The sequence below is a fragment of the Felis catus genome, chromosome A1, assembly GCF_018350175.1.
Source record: "Felis catus isolate Fca126 chromosome A1, F.catus_Fca126_mat1.0, whole genome shotgun sequence".
NCBI classification, from domain to species: domain Eukaryota; kingdom Metazoa; phylum Chordata; class Mammalia; order Carnivora; family Felidae; genus Felis; species Felis catus.
Window position 1 is genome coordinate 157,109,020 of NC_058368.1, and position 20,872 is coordinate 157,129,891.

The following is a 20,872-nucleotide window of genomic DNA, read 5'->3' on the forward strand; positions in this document are numbered from 1 at the left end:
CTTGGTTTTGGGGGTAGGTTCCCGTGATTCATCACTTACAACACTCAGCGCTCATCCCAACAAGTGCCCTCCTCAAAGCCCATCATCCATTTTCTCCTCTCTTCCGAGGTGTCACCAATTGTTAAAAAAAATTGAACAGTAGTATTGGAATTGATCTTGGGAGCCTGATTCTATGTGCTTAAGAATATAGAGAAAAGCTGAGCTTTCTTTTTTCTTTTTGTCTGTAAAATTAGCATCTACTGTAAAAAATGATGTGAGAATTAAATGAGGTAATAATGGTGTAAAGAGTTTGGCAAATCATTTAATCTACCCCTGCCTCTAAGTCCTTGGTTGCTGAAGCCCTGGTGGGTAATGATCACCACCCCAGAAGCACAGAATGCTCCTCTGCTGAAGCAAAAGACGGTGCCAAGATGCTCTGTAAATGCTGGATCTTATTTGGCTTCGTTAGAAGCTACGTGACTTGCATAAAATCTTATTGCTGCCTACATATTTCCCCATGTTCACAAAGTACTCACCATTGCTTACTGTAAATCTGGTTCTAGTGAGTTAATAAATTATTCTGAGCCTAGTCCTTGGACAGAGAAGCCTTCCAACCATATATAAATAGCACTTGTTCTGGGGCACTACGGGGCTGGCCTCAGGCAATTCAGAAACAAATACTGAAGCTGCTTATAACAATATAAATTTGCCTTCTCAGCAGTGTATTTTCACTCTAATTTCCTTCTTTGCACACGAAAAATCTTCTGTTCCATCTGGCTTTTCTCTTGTGCCCAGAGATACATAACTCTGCCTGCAAAGATAGAACCTATAACCATCTTTTTTTTCTTCCCCACACCACCTGACTTTTTAGGCTAATTTCCAAACTTCTGAAGACAGCAAATAATCCTTTTCTAAAAACTATTTGCACACTATTTCTTGATCTATTAAACAGAATTAAGATTAGGACTTTGTAAACTACTATATAGTGGTTTTCTCCCCAAAATTCCTGAATGATATTAAACTGTGTGGCCTATTTTTTCACAGAGAAAGCAACAACCATATTTTGTATGATTAAAGGAGAGGAAATGACATTTAAAAAGGCAGGGTCTTAGAAACTCAAGTTATTTAAGAGTCAGATAATCAATGTGCTTATTTTATTTAATGCGGGTGCTCTTTTTGTATGAAGCGTAAGTATTTGGTATGTAGAAGTCACATGTAATTACACTCAACTATTCACGGATGCTGGCTTCCATTAAAATATTCTCTGAGCGTAGGTTTGCTTTCCTGCTCAGTCTTAATACTTGGAACTGATTACCTACCTTTCTACAGCAGAGGCCTCTTTGGAAGGGGGGTTCTACCCTAAGATTGGTAAGCACAAGAGGGGCCCCCTGTTTAGTGGAAATCAGAGGTGCTGCTTAACAGGTGCTGCACCAAGCAATTGGTTTCAGTATTTTGCTCCAGCTCACTTTGGACCTGGAAAACTTTGGTGACCTTAGAACAACATATTGCTGCCATTAGAAATCTAGCTGAAGGCCCTGACTTCACAAATTTACATAAAAATTAAAGGTCAAGACATAAGTTTACCAGTTACATGCCCATTCAGTAGTGAAACCCAGAATGAAACATACCACTGAGGTTCTGGGAGTATAGTTTAATGCAGTTCTTTTAAAGAGGATGAGAGTGAAGTACCTGGTCAGCTACATTGGTGATACTATACTCTAAGCAGCATGTTGAGTGAGAGTAGTTCAGAAACTATTATAGAAATAAACAGCCACACATTGTTAAGAGTCAAATTCTTATGAGGTTTATATTTTCACAGTAACCATTTTTAATAACTCATCATCTTTATCTGATGACCCCTTTTATGACAATTAAGATGGTAATCCCCAATTTCAGTGATCTAGTAAAATTCAGATTCAAAGGAATGCAAATTCATTTTAACAATAGACACAATGGGCAATGTACTAATTTTCTCTGCTGTCATAACAAATTACCACAAACTTAGTGGCTTTAAAACAACATAAATTTATTTCCTTACAGTTCTGTAAGTCACATGTCCAACACGGGTCTCAGCAGGTTACAATCGAGGTCCCAGAAGGGCTGTATCCCTTTCTGGGAACTCCACTGGAGAAAGTTTCCTTCCTTCTTCCAGTTTCTAGAGCCTGCCCTTAGTCCAAGGATGGACCCACCTTCCTCCATCTTCAAAGCCAGTAATGTTGAATCTCTGACCTTCCATTGTCATTCTTTGAAAGGCTCTCCACTTTTAAGGACTTCTGTGATTAAACTGGGTCCACTCAATAATCCAATATAATCTCTCTGTCTCAAGGTCTATACCCTCAAGCACATTTGCATAGCCCCTTTACCACATATTCACAAGTTCTGGTGATTAGGGCATGACACCTTTGGGGACCATTATTCTGCCTACATATAAGCAGAAACAGCAAGATAAACATTTTTTTATTGTCCATCTTCCAGAAAAATTCATGTAATTTAAATGTTTCTTATGATAGGTACTATATACAGGGGAAGTATGTAGCCCAAATGAACTTTTGTACTGATTCAAACTCAGGAGAGATCATGGCATGAAAATTATTTCAACACTGGAGTGATGTCATATGAAACCCAATTTTCTTGGGATACTCCAATTTTAATTATCCCTCTCCTGGCATCATTTCCCTTCACTAAAACAAATAGGTATTTTCAATTCTAAGTCCAAAATAGAAAAAAAAAAAAAGAATTTAAAATGTTTCATAAGAGCTGTTTGTTAAAGAGACCCTATTCTTAAGTTTCTCCAAAGCATTTTGAGGTCTAAATATAATTTAGCATTCATTTTCAAAAATTATAGTTGTATAGGGTTTTAAAACACTGCTATCCAAAAAGTTCCTATTCTAATCAGCCAAAAAGAGGAAAAACCCATTATTATATGGCAAAGGGACAGCTAGACACATTGAGCGGGCTTTCAGTGCAATAGGTCTTAAGTGACTCTATTTGCTAAACCAAAAATAAACTCTAAATAAGGACATTTTCTGACTTTTTACCTTCTCTGTATAAAAAGTCTTAAAAAACAAATATATGGGAAGACTACTGTACTTGTATCTGATACACAAATATATTTTTCTAATTGAAAACACAATAAAACAAAAAGACCTCTCCTGAAATTGACGGTCAGTTTACAACCAACAGCTGCATGCTACACCTTGTAACAAGTAACATGGGAGTCTGAGAAGCTTTCTATCCACTAGCAACTGAAGTGGAAGAAAGAAGACCTGTAGAGAGACAGGGTCAACTTTGCCAAAACAGTTTCCACATTTGTTAAAGTGTGCAAAAATGGGAATAGATCTACAAGCCCTTCTCACTCATACATTAAATATACTTCATTTTTGTGTCTGTATAAAACGTCCCAAAACAAGTATCGAATGTTCTATGAAGCAACCAAACATGTATGTTTTCATATTCATATATTACATATCAATAATATTACTTAGTGTTCATCTAATGTTTCATGTTAGTTTAGATAACTGTACCTTTTAATCCCCTGTCCAATTCTGTTCTGTGTAGATTCCTAACTTAAAGGAAGTTTGTCAGCTCATTTTGTAAAGTGAAGAAAGAGTACAGCATTTTAAACTAAAGTTTATATTTTTTATCCTGACTAGAAATTAATGCAAGGGACTTTTCTAGAAATATGACAAGTGATCTCAAACAAATAGATTGTGTTTTGAAAGTTTAATTATAAGCCAAAATATATTTTTTCCACAGAAAATGATCACCAGATACCAAGCTGGTCTATAAACACCTAATTAAACAATAAGAGCCAAATGGTAGATAAAAATTAGCAGAAAATGCACTATAATTCTCAAATAATGAAACACTATGGATGCTAAATATTGACATTTCAGGAAATAACTTTTTATGTAATTTCTCTAAACTTACATATAAAATGAAGGGAAATTCCAGCTACCTTAAAGTTCCTAGACTCTGATAACACTGATTCCATTTCAGGTTTTCTTTGCTTTGAGCATGCTGTTTAGCACTATTCTCCTTTACTTACTAGGATTACATGACAATGTTAAAACATTTAGCATAGGTCTGGTATGAAGTAAGCGCTATAAAAATCATACATTTATTATTTGAGCCTCACGATAACTGGGCAGTAACCTGAAGAGAAGGTAACAAAAGAGAGGATGTGTATACATCCATGCAAAAAGAATTACCTGAGATGGTATTAACTATCATCTTTTCGAACCTTCCATTCTAGAAAACCTGGGTCTGAGGTCACTGAAGGCCAGAACTAGGCAACTTAGTCAAAAGGTCACTTAGTCAAAAGGTCACAGGCCTGGAGGAAAGGCTGACCAAATCCACCCTGGAGATGAAAGTAACCTTGTGAAGTAAGTGACACCCCAGAAAGTGGATAGAAAACAAGAAATGACTTCTAAGCATTTAAGCAGATGGATCCAGCCCATTCTGGGATAAGGGCTAAAGTACTTTCCAGAGGAAGCAAGAGGGCATGGGCACCAGAGATCATCTCGTGCTCACCTCTGGCTAAGTCTGTGGGCCAGGCTGTTAAAAGCACTCAATCATCATCGGTTGTTAGGGTAAAGAAGAGATGAGCAGAGACTGGCAAGTGCCTGATCCTATTAAAGAAAAAGTAAAGGGAAGAATCATCATTGCAGTAATCCAGAGGTTCGAAACCTGAATGAACATCAGAATCTCTTAGGCATGCCTTTATAATGCAGAGTCCTAGGCCCTTCTCCTTAAAGATTCTGATTGCATAGGTCTGAATAATGAGAATACTTAGCTAAATTTGGGAATTCATCAAATTACAGTCAGTTCAATAGATTAGATTAACCTTTGGAGTAAAATTTAATTACAGAACATTGTCAATTTATATTATCTCACAAAATAACACGCAAAGCTGACAAAAAAACTACACACATGAATTGTACAACCACACATTTTCATAAAACAAATAATATATGTAAATGTCTGAAAACTTTTAAAACCACAAATCCAAAGTAAGCAACATACAGCTTCTTCAGATATATAAAAGGTTTTCTGAAAAAATAAAATAGGTAAATGTGCTTTCAAGTTTTAAAATTTGAAACTTAGAAATTATATCTGATTTTAATAAAGAAAATAAGACACTAGGTTTTTTTCATTTCAGAAACTTCAAGTCTTTTCATCATAATTGAAGGAACTGCATGATCGATTAAACACTGTCAGCATTGTTTTCCAAAATTCTCCATTAATTTTTTTAATGCAGCCATACACCTGAGTGCTCTGAATTACACAAACATATCCAATGGAGTCTAAGACTCACCAACATTTACATTATGCTTCTTCAACAGAATCTGAGATGAGCCACTAGTAAAACAGACTGTAAGATTATTTAGATGTGATGATGAATTGGTCTGCTGAACTCCAGAGGTCACAGAAGGAATTACATCTTTGAATTTACTTTTTAACAAATAAAATTCAGCGTTGTGCTAATCTGCTTTTGCATATTATTTGGAAAATGGCTATTAAGGCTTTATTGTAGAGGGGTACAAAAAATATCCTATTGTGCCTAATGCAAGATGGAGAAAAGAATGGTTTACAAATTACTGATGACCACCTAAGGGAATCCTGTTTTTTCCTTTCATTATGGATTTCTCAAAATCAAAGATATTTTTCAAATTAAAGTTACATTAAGAGCTTTCAGAAAATTAAATCCCTAGCTTAAGAACTTAAATGTCTTCAGATTCAAAATAGGAATGGATGATTATAACTCTGTTTTTTTTTTGTTTTGTTTTGTTTTGTTTTTTTTTTAAATGTTGCTTTGGGGAAAAGTTTTGATTCATTGATTCATTCTTTCTAACAGCTTTTTCTTTGTTTACTATAAAATAATGCACTGTTACTGTGAGGACAATTTCTGATTCAATTCCAATGCTCTTGTATCTCCATGAGTTTTGGCATTGTTTACCAGCACCTACGGGAAATCACATACAGAAATATTAGTATTTTGTTTATTCACAATAACTATAATTAAATCCATGGAAGCCAAGTATGCCAAAAGGCAGCAGGCAATATCAAACAACACAAGAAAAAGGGACTACATACAATCCTTCCAGTCATTTTTGCTGAAATAAATTGTTCAGCCAAAGCCAACATCAAAGATAAGCACAATTTATTCAAATGCTCAATTAGTAAAGATGCAACATTTTGATTGTTACCATTGTCAGCGCTGTATAAAACTGAAGGTTTCATTTGGTGGTTTTGTTCACAATGCTGTCATCTCTAATCCCTTACCCAAAAAGACCATTTTATACACAGAACCGTGCAAGTGGTATTCCTCTCCTTTAAAACCACAGTTTAGAATCGAGGTTCTAGATTCTAGGCTCTATCAAGAAACTTTGCAAGGTTTTCACCAATTCTACAAACTAGAAGATTTAATTTCGGTTGTTCATTTGACTACTAAAACTTTTGGTTGTTCCGTTTTCAAACACTGTGAAGGGTTTGAGATTTTGATCTACTTGCAAGCTAACAAGTTAGCCTTGGATACTGCCAAAAGACATGGCTCTCCTGGGTCAAAAGTTTTTATCAATCATGGTACAATAAACTGCATGAACATCAAGACATTTACATTTGTTTCCCTTAGCCCCTAAGACTCACAGGGGTGACATGTAGGGATGCACATAGTTTCCCACATACATACTGGATCACATTACAAGAAAAAAACCCTGAGACTAGGAGACTTGAATCTTTTATTTTTGTTATTAATTTTTTTAATGTTTATTTATTTATTTTGAGAGAGACAGAAAGAACATGAGCAGGGAAGGGACAGAGAGAGAGAGAGACAGGGAGGGAGAGAATCCCAAGCAGGCTCCATGCAGAGTCCAACACGGGGCTCAGTCTCATGACCATGAGATCATGACCTGAGCCGAAATCAAGAGTCAGAAGCTTAACTGACTGAGCCACCCACACATCCCGAGACTTGAATCTTTTATGATGGGCAATAAATAGGCCTAACCTCTGGTCTGGAGGAAGACACTTATGTCAGTCTCCCAAGGCTGTCACTATAAAAACATCCTTGAAAAGATGGTCTGGAACAAAGAGCAGTCAGGCCATCTGCTCACAGGATGTTTAGAAATACAAGAACATCATGGAGAACTCCCAGCATTCATACAAGTTCTACCTTTTTGGTTTGCAATAGGATAATTATAATGCGTTTCTCCAAGCATTGTTTTTATTAATATTTCTTTAAGATTATAAGTTTCACTGAAAGGCAAACAGTATTTCAAATGCTGTAAGTATTTAAAAAGCTTCTCATTTATACTCATTGTATTTTGTAAATTACAGGCTCAAGTTATGAGAAAACAATGTATGTTTTTATATACTCTACCTTTTTTTTTTTTCTTAACATTTATTCATTTTTGAGAGATAGAGTGTGAGCAGGGGAGGGGCAGAGACAGAGTGAAACACAGAATCTGAAGCAGGCTTCAGGCTCTGAGCTGTCAGCACAGAGCCTGACAAGGGGCTCGAACCCACAAACCGTGAGATCATGACCTGAGCTGAAGTCGGATGCTTAACCGACTGAGCCACCCAGGTGCCCCCTTATTTATTTATTTATTTATTTATTTATTATACTCTACCTTTTTAAAAAGAATTTTAGATATACAAATATGTTTATACATTTAGATACTAGTGCCATGCTATGAGGAGTAGAAACTGTCACATGTATCTTACAGAAAAAACAAGAAGTAAAATAATATTTCCAAAGATAATATGAAGATCCCATTAAATTCTGCTACGTTGAAACTTACCCTATTTGCCTCCAGTGCAATGCTTATAAAAAATACTATAACTAGCACCTAGCACCTTCATCAATACTTTCTTATTCTGCATGACACATTAGGAGAATCTATTTCCTACAGGTTAAATCAGTGGCTCTCAATGAGGGGCAATTACTGGTATCATCTGGCATTTCTAAAGATATTTTTAGTTGTCACAAGTTGGGTAAAGGGAGGAAGGCAGTGTTACTGGCATCTACCGTTTAGGGTGGTTAGGGATGTTGCTCAATAGCCTACAACGCCCAGGACAGGAACCCTCACCCCTCCTCCAACAAAGGTCTGAATGAAATATTGTGAATAAAATTAATGCCTTACATCAATAAGTTCGTAGTCATTTTTGGCATGTAAGTGTCTCAGCAGGTACCAACGTGCAGTTGATACAATAGACCTGGGAAACCCCGGTTGATGATACACCACTCTTTCCAAAAGTCGCCGTGTCTCTCTGAAAAAGAGTTCAAAGCATCTAAATTAACACAAGATATTTCATTTACTAGTCTCACACATATTATCTTTCTCATTCTTTTGCACACATGGTACTGATTACTTCATGATTTTTTTCATAGAATAAAGGTAATAATAATAGCTAACATTTATTAAGTGTTTATTACATGTTGGGTACTATCCTAAGTGGTTTACACATGTGGTCACATTTAATATATTCAACTTGTAAGGTTAGGTTGCTGTTACTATTCCCACTTTGCATATAAGAAAAGTATGGCTCATTCCAAATAGAAGAGGGGACAGGCTCCTATTTTATGAGCACTTCTGATTAGAGCATACCTCTAATTTTTTTTGAAAACAGATGGAAAACAATTAAGTCCATAAAAAATACAAAGATAATTTACACAAGACTAAAAGTGTATTATATCAGGCTTTTTACTATATGCTTTAAAAGGACGTATACAATATGTGAACACATATAATAGAACAGGGTGGTTTACAGTTGTGTTCTAAGTTTTTCTTTCCTAATTTACTAGCATCTGTGACTCCAAAGACTTCCGTATTTGTAGAAACAACACAAATTGTAACTTCAGAAGTTTTGAATAGGAGGATCTTATAAGAAGTAACTGGTTTGAGGTAGAAGGTAAAGAACCTGTCTTGAAGATGCTTCTACATAGAAATCACCATATAATAGGCACACACTTTTTTCTTTGAGTCTGTGCTGATTCAGGCTGATTTTTGGTGGTGATCACGTTGTGGGATGTGCTAACAGATTACAGGCAGGTGGAGACTAAGGCCTTTAAGTAATCCACAGTGAGCTTCAGCAGAAAGAGTTCATGAGGAAGTATAAATTATAGGCTAAAACATTTCTTGGTGAAATTTGCCATACAAAAATATGACCAAGAATAAATCATAAATGATGCTGGAACTGGTGATGAGCCATTAGTCTTAGTTCTTCCTTCACTCCTATTTTGGGATGTTGATGTGCCCTTTGCCACATATTTATATGTATGAAGCTCTATATCTTCACTACCTATCTTGTTCTAGTAATGTATGCTCCTAAATGGCTGTCTTACCTACAGTTGCTTTGTATTATGTGTGATATCCATTAGAGAGAGATATTATTCTCAGAATTTCAAAATATTCTTGCTTGTTTTTTCATCCATATGGACTTTTAAGTAGTTTTCTTCAAATTTATTTCTGACCCCATCCATACCCTCCAATAAAAAGATCACCAAAATTATTATATTTTAATCTCAGAAGCTTCGAGCTTTTCTAGATATAAGAACCACACTATTATAACATGTCTCTATCTTTTAAATATTCATTAGTTTTTCACAGCTTATTGCCTTGCATGAACTTGGGTCAATCTAGCCTTGAACTTGGGTCTTTTTGGTTTCTAGAATCCACATTACAATGTTGGTGCATCCTAAGACAGCAAAACTCCCAGCCCTTCTTTACTTGAAATCCTGTCATGCCCAACCTCTCATACTGTATGTACCAAACTATTTTTTGTAAAACAAATGTAAGATTTTATTTTCTTTATATGGTACTAGAACACCTTTCCCAAAGTAGTAACGAATATATGAATAACACCAAGTTTGTTAGACTAACTTTAAATCTGTTTCCTAGAAGGACTGAAAGTGAAGAAACATTTCCAAGAAAAAAAGGGAACAACGATTTTTCATACCTTGCCCCCATTTTGCGGTTGAATTGTAACAAAGCTTGTAAAAAGACAGCCAATGGACAAAAGCAAAGTTTCAAGGCCTCAGTTGTAGCTTCTTGAACCAAAGATGACCAGTGATTATTGGGAATATTAGCCTGCGAAAATATAAGACACATATTAAATCAAAGCTTTCCGGATGTTTACCTTAAAAGGATGCAATTCAACTCTCATTTATTGAATGCCTACTTTGTCCAAGTCACCATGTAAATGCTACAGGGACCATGATTCTACAAAATGATTAAGATCTGATTTCTGTGGCACAAAAACAGACACATAGACCAATGGAATAGAATAGAAACCCCAGAACTAGATCCACAAATGTATGGCCAACTCATCTTTGACAAAGCAGGAAAGAACATCCAATGGAAAAAAGACAGCCTCTTTAACAAATGGTGCTGGGAGAACTGGACAGCAACATGCAGAAGATTGAAACTAGACCACTTTCTCACACCATTCACAAAAATAAACTCAAAATGGATAAAGGACCTAAATGTGAGACAGGAAACCATCAAAACCTTAGAGGAGAAAGCAGGAAAAAACCTCTCTGACCTCAGCCGTAGCAATCTCTTACTCGACACATCCCCAAAGGCAAGGGAATTAAAAGCAAAAGTGAATTACTGGGACCTTATGAAGATAAAAAGCTTCTGCACAGCAAAGGAAACAACCAACAAAACTAAAAGGCAACCAAGGGAATGGGAAAAGATATTCGCAAATGACATATCGGACAAAGGGCTAGTATCCAAAATCTATAAAGAGCTCACCAAACTCCACACCCGAAAAACAAATAACCCAGTGAAGAAATGGGCAGAAAACATGAATAGACACTTCTCTAAAGAAGACATCCGGATGGCCAACAGGCACATGAAAAGATGTTCAGCGTCGCTCCTTATCAGGGAAATACAAATCAAAACCACACTCAGGTATCACCTCACGCCAGTCAGAGTGGCCAAAATGAACAAATCAGGAGACTCTAGATGCTGGAGAGGATGTGGAGAAACGGGAACCCTCTTGCACTGTTGGTGGGAATGCAAATTGGTGCAGCCGCTCTGGAAAGCAGTGTGGAGGTTCCTCAGAAAATTAAAAATAGACCTACCCTATGACCCAGCAATAGCACTGCTAGGAATTTATCCAAGGGATACAGGAGTACTGATGCATAGGGCCACTTGTACCCCAATGTTCATAGCAGCACTCTCAACAATAGGCAAATTATGGAAAGAGCCTAAATGTCCATCAACTGATGAATGGATAAAGAAATTGTGGTTTATATACACAATGGAGTACTACGTGGCAATGAGAAAAAATGAAATATGGCCTTTTGTAGCAACGTGGATGGAACTGGAGAGTGTGATGCTAAGTGAAATAAGTCATACAGAGAAAGACAGATACCATATGGTTTCACTCTTATGTGGACCCTGAGAAATTAACAGGAACCCATGGGGGAGGGGAAGGAAAAAAAAAAACAGGTTAGAGTGGGAGAGAGCCAAAGCATAAGAGACTCTTAAAAACTGAGAACAAACTGAGGGTTGATGGGGGGTGGGAGGGAGGAGAGGGTGGGTGATGGGTATTGAGGAGGGCACCTTTTGGGATGAGCACTGGGTGTGGTATGGAAACCAATTTGTCAATAAATTTCATAAAAAAAAAAAAAAAAAACAAAACCTCAGACTGTATCCAAAATCTATAAAGAACTTATCAAACTCAACACCCAGAAACACAAATAATCCAGTGAAGAAATGGGCTAAAGACATGAAGAAACACTTCTCCAAAGAAGACATCCCGATGGCCAACCGACACATGAAAAAATGCTCAACGTCTCTCACCATCAGGGAAATACAAATCAAAACCACCATGAGATACCACCTTACACCTGTCAGAATGGCTACATTAATAACTCAGGCAACAAAAGATGTTGGCGAGGATGTGGAGAAAGAGGATCTCTTTTGCATTGTTGGTGGCAATGCAAGCTGGTGTATTGGAAAACAGTATGGAGGTTCCTCAAGAAACTAAAAATAGACCTACTCTATGCCCCAGCAATTGCACTACTAGGCATTTATCCAAGGGATACAGGTGTGCTGTTTCGAAGGGACACATGCACCCCCGTGTTTATAGTAGCACTATCAACAATAGCCAAAGTATGGGAAGAGCCAAAATGTCCATCGATGGATGAATGAATAAAGAAGAGGTGGTATACACACACACACACACACACACACACACACACACACACACACACAATGGAGTATTACTCGGCAATCAAAAAAGAATGAAATCTTGCCATTTGCACCTAAGGAGATGGAATTGGAGGGTATTATGCTAAGTGAAATTAGTCAGAGAAAGACAAAAATCACATGATTTCACTCATATGAGGACTTTAAGAGACTAAACAAATGAACATAAGGGAAGGGAAACAAAAATAATATAAAAACAGGGAGGGGGACAAAACATAAGAGATTCATAAATATGGAGAACAAACTGAGGGTTACTGGAGGGGTTGTGGGAGGGGGGATGGGCTAAATGGGTAAGGGGCACTAAGGAATCTACTCCTGAAATCATTGTTGCACTATATGCTAATTTGGATGTAAATTTTTAAAAATAAAAAAAAAATTAAGAAATAATATTAAATAATTAAAAAACCCTTAGACTTTAAGATTTCCTAATTACAGGCATCTAGAATACACATTTTAATAAAGGCAATAGAATGAGTCAATACATGGTCCATTTCAAACACTAAAGTATAAAAAAATGTTTTAATGTTAGGACAATAAACAGTGCATGCAGTACATTAGTGTAATCAAGGAAGAGGAAGCTATAAAGACAATAAATCTTGAAAACAGAGGACAGCGGTAGTAAGGTACCTTCTATAAAGATGGGAGCAATGAACCATTGGATACATCTGGCAAAGAAAATAAGGCAAAGCCCAAACTAACAAACTTAATCCCTAATATATTTTAGAAACCAGTAATACAAAACGTTTACTGGTTACTTTTATAATGTACTCTCATAAAATATTCTGTAAAGCTAGCCCAAAGATTATTATAGAAGGAAAAAGTTTCTATGCGTAACTGGTATATTAAATAGTAGAATGCACACTTTTGACTTCCATTGTGTCTTTAAAACCGATTAGATGAGAAAGCACTTTTCCTCTCTCCCTGGATAGAAATTATAGCAGGTTCCATGACTCTGATATCCATTTTTCTTACAGTCATCACAAATAATCTTAATTAGAATATCCTCTTCTTTTCAGTATTTCAATCTTCATTTAAAGGTACAGTTTGCACCCGATCCCACCACAGCTCCCAGACTGGATATGGTTACAGGTAGCAGCAGCTGGCCTGTTCTTTCTCCCAACACTCCTACCTTTTCTTGTTTATTGCAGTTTCAAACTGCTACTGAAATACTAGAAGTCTGTATTTGACTGGTGTCACTGTAAGATGATATTTCTAGGCCTGACAGATATTTAAATCTCTTTTTCTCATCCAGACTTTCCTGGCTTTATCCTAACTTCATGGGTAGTGTCTTATCTGCAGGACCAGCTATGTACTCTGTGGAGCCCAGTGCAAAATCACTGCAAAAATGTATGGCCCTTTGTTCAAAAATAATTAAGAATTTCAAGATGGTGACTACAAGGATTAAAGCAAGAGTGGAGCCCTGAGCAATTGCACAGAATGCACACCTGTGAAGCAGTCCTGTTCATCCACAGTTCCACTAGATGAATATACTCTATTTCACTTACTCTCCACATCCTCAAAGCAATCTTGAGACCTCTCGTTTCTTTTGTACTGAAACCCCATCACTCTTCTAGGTAGCCCTACTGGATTGGATTGAAGAGAATTCCTATGCCAATCCACTTTGACGCTGGACCACTCATTCCTGGCTCCAACAAATTCTAGGAGTGTTGCCAATCCCATGTCACAGGAATTCTCCTTCACTCCCTCTGTCTTGTACCCGAGCGTATATTGCTACCCACCTTTGGGATACACCCACCACTGACCACTCTCTGCCAGGGCACATACTTTCCAAAGCACTTTTTTTTTTCTGTCCTAAGACACCAAGTGGAGAGCCACAGCTTCTGAGGTTATGTCAGATACCTGTCTATATGCTACTAGACATATGCCTCCAGGATCTCAGAGGCCATACATCAAAACCTTCCTTTCTATGGCAGAAATCAAAAAGATTCTTTTTTGTTTTTGTTCTTTTTTATTTTTACTTACTGATTTGTTTTACTCTTTTTTTTTTACTCTTATTTTTATCCCATAATCAGTTACTCTAGAGGATGAAACCCAATTGTGTATAGATTGAAAGCAAAAAATATACACTTTCTCCCTTCCTCACCTTTGTGGGCATCTGTGTGTGGAAATGTGCCATCAAGATGGGGGAGGTAAGCGCTGTCCAAAAAAATTTCTACATATTCCTTCTCTAACTTCTAATCCATTTATAGCTTCCTTATAGGTTAATCTTCTACTTACTGCGGAAGTCTGTACCTTGATTTTATATCTTACTTTGGAATCTGTTATCTCTGAAATCTGATACTTAGCATCTTAGCCGAACCTGAGTTTAATATCCTATCCATATATTATCACACATTCAGTAGCCTCTCATAAAAGTGTAATTTTAATATAGTCATGCTCTGTACCAGCTGTTTACCATAGAAATGTGGCATCTCTTATATTCTTTTTTTTTTTAATGTTTATTTTTGAGAGAGAAACAGAGTGTGAGTGGGAGAGGGGTAGAGAGAGAGGGAGCACAGAATCCAAAGCAGGCTCCAGGCTCTGAGCTGTCAGCACAGAGCCCAACGTGGGGCTCGAACTCACAAACCCCAAGATCATGACCTGAGCCAAAGTCTGATGCTTAACCGACTGAGCCACCCAGCTGCCCCTCTTATATTCTTTTACAATAAATGTTCAGTGTCAAATATTACAATAAGAACAGGTTAGATTTGAGTAGTGTTATAAGGGCATTTGTAAATGTTATTCTACTTGATATTTAACCCTATAAGAAGGCAAAGTAGTATTATCATCTTTACTACTACTACTCCAAAAAAAAAAAAAAAAGACTCTAAATAGTTTAATTGGCTGAAGTTTTCACAAGGAATACATGGTAGAACCAGAACCAAAGCTATTAGAGAAAATACTTTTTGTGGTTGGGGGGAGGGGGGGTAGAAGAGATAGGGTGTATTTGGGTATTACTAAACTGCAAGCTAATTTCCTCAACTGTAAACCAGGATTATTGTAAATATTAAATAAACTAATATGTGTAAATCACTGTAACAGTATCTAGCACAGGCTAAGTGCTATAATGTTTGCTACTGTTATTCCTATTGTTTTATTCCAGGTCAGATTTAATTTCCCAGCATTAAGAACAGGCAAAAAAAAAAAAACACCCTCCCCCCAAATAAAAATATTTATTAACTAACAAATAATGTTAGACTAAAAGAGTTTCTACTTTTCCAGTTCACATATACAAGAGACTTATAAGTACTATGTGTGGCTTCCATAGCACACAGCTATCAATGTCACAAAGATATTTGTTAAATATAAATATGTAACAAAACAAAATATTTGATGGTCTACAATTAACCATTTTTTTTCACCCAAATCAGCACAAATTTGACAACCATTATTATGTACACATTCATTCAAAACCATTTATTGAAGAGCACCTATGTACAAGGCAGGGTGGTAAAGCAAGGATGCAAAGATGAACAAAACATGGCCACCGACCTAAGGAGCTCTTAAATGTGCTCTGTAGTCATCTCACCAAAGCTGAAAACATTTCCTAATCCTTATATATCTTTATCAGAAAGCTTAGTTAAAGCAAGCAAATAACATCGGCAATGGATTGCTATGACAAAAGCATGAATTAATTCAGGCCTATCTAGGACAATTTCTTCTAACCATGTAAAACAAAGAACGACAGTTTATCTTTTAATTACAGAAGCAACATTATATGATAAAAATTCAAATACTATCAAAGGATATAAAATGAAAACGTCTTCTCTATCATCCTTTAAAAACCCCCAGTGTTATTCTCCAAAGTAACTGTCATTAACTTTCTTTTTTTAATTATTATTTTATTTATTTTTTTATTTTAGACAGCTAGAGAGCTAGGGATGGAGAGGGGCAGAGCGGGGTGGGGGAGAGAGAATCATAAGCAAGCTCCATGCTCAGTGCAGAGCCCCATGTGGGGCTGGATCCTTTGACCTTGGGATCATGACCTGAGTCGAAATCAAGACTCGAATGCTTAACCAACTGAGCCACCCAGATGCCCCTTATTAATTTTCTTTTTATATCTTTCTATGTACCCATAAGCAGATGCACACAAACACAACATATTTAGACATATATGTTCTTAAATATATGTATCACACATACATACACTCAACTAGGATATCCTATACACTGTTCTGCAGTTTTCCCCCCAAAGCACACACACACTTAAACATTTATCTAAGGAGTTTTCCATACTAGTACAGAGGACTTACAGATTAATGTACCTATCTTTGTATCAAAAATCTGATGTCAAATCAAAACTTACTAGAAATCCCTCTTACAGAATGTTAAATTGAACTGAGAAATGGGCTGAAATGTTAATTATTGCCACCTTTGTCACAGATGAGTAGCTGGGTTAATTCTAACTTATCAACAAGAAATAAAAATGTATATTCTGCCTTAATTCAACTTTTTAATTTCAATCTTTGTTTCTTTTCTTCCCCAAACAATGACACTGTTCTGCTGGAGTCTATGGATTTACATTGCTATTATTTCCATCAAAAGCCCAAATACAAAGTCTATAAGGAGGCCTCACGAGAAGGTGACAAAACAACAGGAACTTGAGAGAAAGCACGATCATCTTAAAAATACATGAATCAATTTTTCATGATTATAACATGATCTTACCATGCAGGCTTTTAAAGCAAGTAGAGCTAGTCTCAGCAGACTTGACAGCTTCCCACTCCAACTGCCCTGCTGGGATGCTACTTGTAGACTCTTTCTATAACACATCTCTGCAGCACCCATCATTCCTTGGCACTGATACACGTGTGCCAGCCACTGAGGAACATAAAGAGAAAAGAACCAAAAAGATTTCAATTTAGTACATAGCCTGCTACTCTACTTTCAACAAAGTCAATACACATTGATAAAGTTAATTTTTTATTTCATTATTGCTAAATTTTGTGCCCCCCAAAAACAAAAATCACAGGTCAAGAAAGGAGTAGCCATCTTGCCCATTCTATCAGCAAGAGCTTACTAGCCACATCACTGGAAAGTCGTTTTTTTTAAATATAAATGCGTATCTACTTATTTTGAGACAGAGAGAGAGTGTGAGCAGGGGAAGGGCAAGGAGAGAGGGAGAGAGAGAATCCCAAGCTGGCCCCATGCTGTCATCACAGAGCCCAATGTGCAGCTTAATCTCAAGAACCATGAGATCATGACTTGAGAAGAAATCAAGAGTCGGATGCTTTAACCAACTAAGCCACCCAGGTGCCCCTGACTTGACAGTCTTAAAGAGTTTTCTGAGATGGCAAGTCAAGAACAAAATCAAAATGGACTATGAAAACAGACATATCATGTAAATGCTAATCAAAAAGAAGTTTGTATAGTTGTATTAATAAAGTAGACTTTAAGACAAGAAATATTAGAGACAAAGGGGGCTGTTTCATAATAAGAATCAATTAATTGGAAGATATAACACTCCTACATTTGTATTTACCTAATAACATAGATTTTATGCAGCAAAAGTTGACAGAAATGAAAAAAAATAGTCAAATGCAGAATCAAAGTTGGAGATGTTTAGTACACCTATCTTAGCAATGGTTAAAGAAACACAAAACGTTCAATAAGGACATAGAAGATTTAAACATAATTAATTAGCTCGACTTAAGTGACATATTGAGAAGACTACATTCAGTAACCACAGTATATACATTAAGTGACAATGTGTATGCAATATTTACCAAATCCAACCATATAACTAAAGAACTAAAATCATACAGTTTACTGATTAAGTGAAATTAAACAGTAACAGAGAAATAACTAAAAAATTCATCCTCTCCCATATTAGAAATTTTGCATCATGTTTCAGAAAAAAACATGGATCAAAGAAGAAATCCCAATAGAAATTAGAAAACATATTCAGATAAATGACAATGAAAACACTACATAAAGTCCTGGGGGATGCATATATATATTGGAGAAAGACAGAAAATCTGTAAGTTTCTCTGTCAAGAAGCTAGGTAAAAAAAAAAAAAAAAAAAAAAAAAATGCAAAGAACGTAAAGAAAATAAAAAATAAATCAATAATGTGTAAAGAAAATATAATGATGAAAATCAAACCAAAAAGTTGGTTCTTTGACAAGTTAACAAAATTGTTTATCAAGAAAAAATTCAGAAAACAAATTACCAATGTAAGAATGAAAGCGGAAAAAAAGCATTACAGATTATATAAACAGTGAAAAAAATTTTTAATGTTTATTTATTTTTGTGAGAGAGACAGAGTGTGAGAGAGCAGGGAAGGGGCAGAAAGAGAAAGGGAGACACAGAACCTGATGCAGGCTCCAGGCTCTGAGTTGTCAGCACAGAGCCCAACATAGGGCTCAAACTCAAGAACCATAAGATCATGACCTGAGCCAAAGTCAGCTTAACAAACTGAGCCGCTCAGGCGCCCCATGATACATTAAAGAGGATATCATGAACAACTTTATGCCAATAAACATGAAATTGAGATGTGCTGGACAAATTTCCTATAGCTCATGAATGCTAAAGAAGTGAAAAGAAATTTAACCAGCAATTAAAAAAAAAAAAAAAAATCCTTAGCCCAAGTGGCTTCAATGGTGAATTCTTCCAAACATTAAAGAAATAAATGTCACTCTCATACAAACTCTTTCAGAAAATAAAGGAGAATTAATAACATAGATGCCAAAACCTAACACAGACCTCATAAGAATGAAAAATAAGCCATTCTCTCCTGAATATAGGTATTAAAAATTCTCTAAAAAGACATTAACAAATCAACTCCAGCAATATATAAAAGGAGTAATACATCATAGCCAGGAAAACCAAGTAAGATTTCTACTAAGAATGCAAAGTTAGTTGAGCATTTGAAAGTCAACACAGTCCACATTAGCAGAATAATAAAAAAAAGAACCATTCTAACAGATGCCCCTCACAAGATCTGTTAAAATTCAACATCCATTCATGAAAAAAATAAAAAATCTTTTATCAATTTAGAATAGAAGACTTCCTTGATCTGATAAATGTATCTATAAAAACTTGCAGTAAATATCATAATTGGGAAACAGTAAATGTTTTCTATGTGAGGTTGAAAATAAGAACATTCACTTATTTTACCACCGCTTCTATTTAATATTGTTATTCAAGGTTCTAAACAGTGCAATACAGCAAGAAAAAAATCAATATAAATATATTAGAAAGAAAAAGTAAAACTTTACTACTCACAGAAATGACTTAATTATGTTTACAGAAAACCCAAAATCATTTCAAAAGAATAAGTGAATTCAGCAAGGTTGTTGATGGTCAACATATAAATATCACTGCATTTCTAAGTGTTTGGAGCTAACATACAAGACAAAAATACCATTTGTAATAGAACAAAAAACATGAACTACCCAGAAATAAATTTAACACAAAAATGTAAGAGACTCTACACTGAAAACTGTAAAACACTACTGAGAGAAATTTAGAACTTAAATAATTTGAGGCATATACCACATTTGTGGATAGAGAAATTCAGTAGTATTCCTTTATCAATCCTCCCCCAATTAAACTACAGATTCATGTAATTCCAATCAAGATCCTAGCAGGGCTTTTGTTTGGGGGGGGGGGGGGGGGAGGGGGGTGGTAAGGAAGCAGGGTAACTGACAATCTACATGTAAATGCAAAAAACCTAAATGACCTGAGACACTTGAAGGAGAAAAAGTCAGAGGTCTTACTATTAGCTCCACACATCAAAACTAATTGTAAAGCTGTAAGCAAGAATAAACAAGTAGATGAATGGAAAAGAATAGGGAGCCCTATACGACCCACATATACAGTCACCTGATTCATGTAAAACCATCACTACAGTTCTGTGGGGTCAGAATGGTCTTTTCAAGGAATGATGCGGAGACAGTAAGATATACATCTGGGAAAAAAAGAACCTTGACTCTGCAACATCAACAAAAATTAATCCTGTATGGATCATGTACCTAATATGTGAAAAGTAAAACAAAAATCTCTGAAAGAAAAGCGAAAAATATCTTCAGGAGCTTAAAGGAGACAAAGCACTCTTAAATAGAAATTTCAATAAAGCATTAACCATTAAAAGGTAAGTTAGATGTAATTAAAATTAAGAACTAGTCGTCAAAAAATAATATTAACAGAGTGTTAAGCCAAGGTACAGACATGAGGAACTATGTGCAGTAATACAAATACTCAAAATGTGCTTGTATCCAAAAACTACAATGAATTCCAAAAATCAATTAAAAAACAGCCCACGAAAAACTAAAAAAAAAAAAAAAAAAAAAAAAAAGGCACTTTATAAAAAGGATATCCAAAGGTTCATTAAGCTTATGAAAAGCGGCTCAACATCATGAGTCAGGTAAAGTCAAATTAAAACTATCACAAGATACTGTTATCTACTTATCTACTGAAAAGGGGAAGAAATAACCATGTCTAGCAATACCAGCAATAGGAATGCTCAAAATTTGTTAGTGGTTTATAAAACTGTTCGATAGGATCTACTAGAGTAAACATACATATCCCTTATCACCCACCAAAAGACATATCTAAGGATGGACATGGCAGCATTAACTATGATAGCCAAAACCTGTTAATAATCCAAATGTCCATCAACTGTAAAAGAGATACATTTTATAATATATTCATAAGATGAAACGGAAAAAAACT

At 35.9% G+C, this 20,872-nt stretch overlaps 1 protein-coding gene across 5 annotated transcripts in view; it reads right to left on the minus strand.

Annotated features, from left to right (window-relative positions):
- Positions 1-1,760: 1,760 nt before the first annotated feature.
- The window catches only part of TTC37 (tetratricopeptide repeat domain 37), an 87,784-nt gene continuing 68,672 nt past the window's right edge, over positions 1,761-20,872 (minus strand). For 4 of the 5 annotated variants that reach the window (XM_011284663.4, XM_019837133.3, XM_045033735.1 and 1 more), the window contains 4 exons: positions 16,866-17,018; positions 9,937-10,067; positions 8,121-8,247; positions 1,761-5,944 (listed from right to left, as the gene is read on the minus strand). In XM_011284663.4, coding sequence (XP_011282965.2) covers positions 5,870-5,944; positions 8,121-8,247; positions 9,937-10,067; positions 16,866-17,018 — 486 coding nt within the window. In that variant the 3' untranslated portion in view covers positions 1,761-5,869. The remainder of the gene's footprint in view (positions 5,945-8,120; positions 8,248-9,936; positions 10,068-16,865; positions 17,019-20,872) is intronic. The other variant, XM_019837140.3, reaches the window with a different exon arrangement.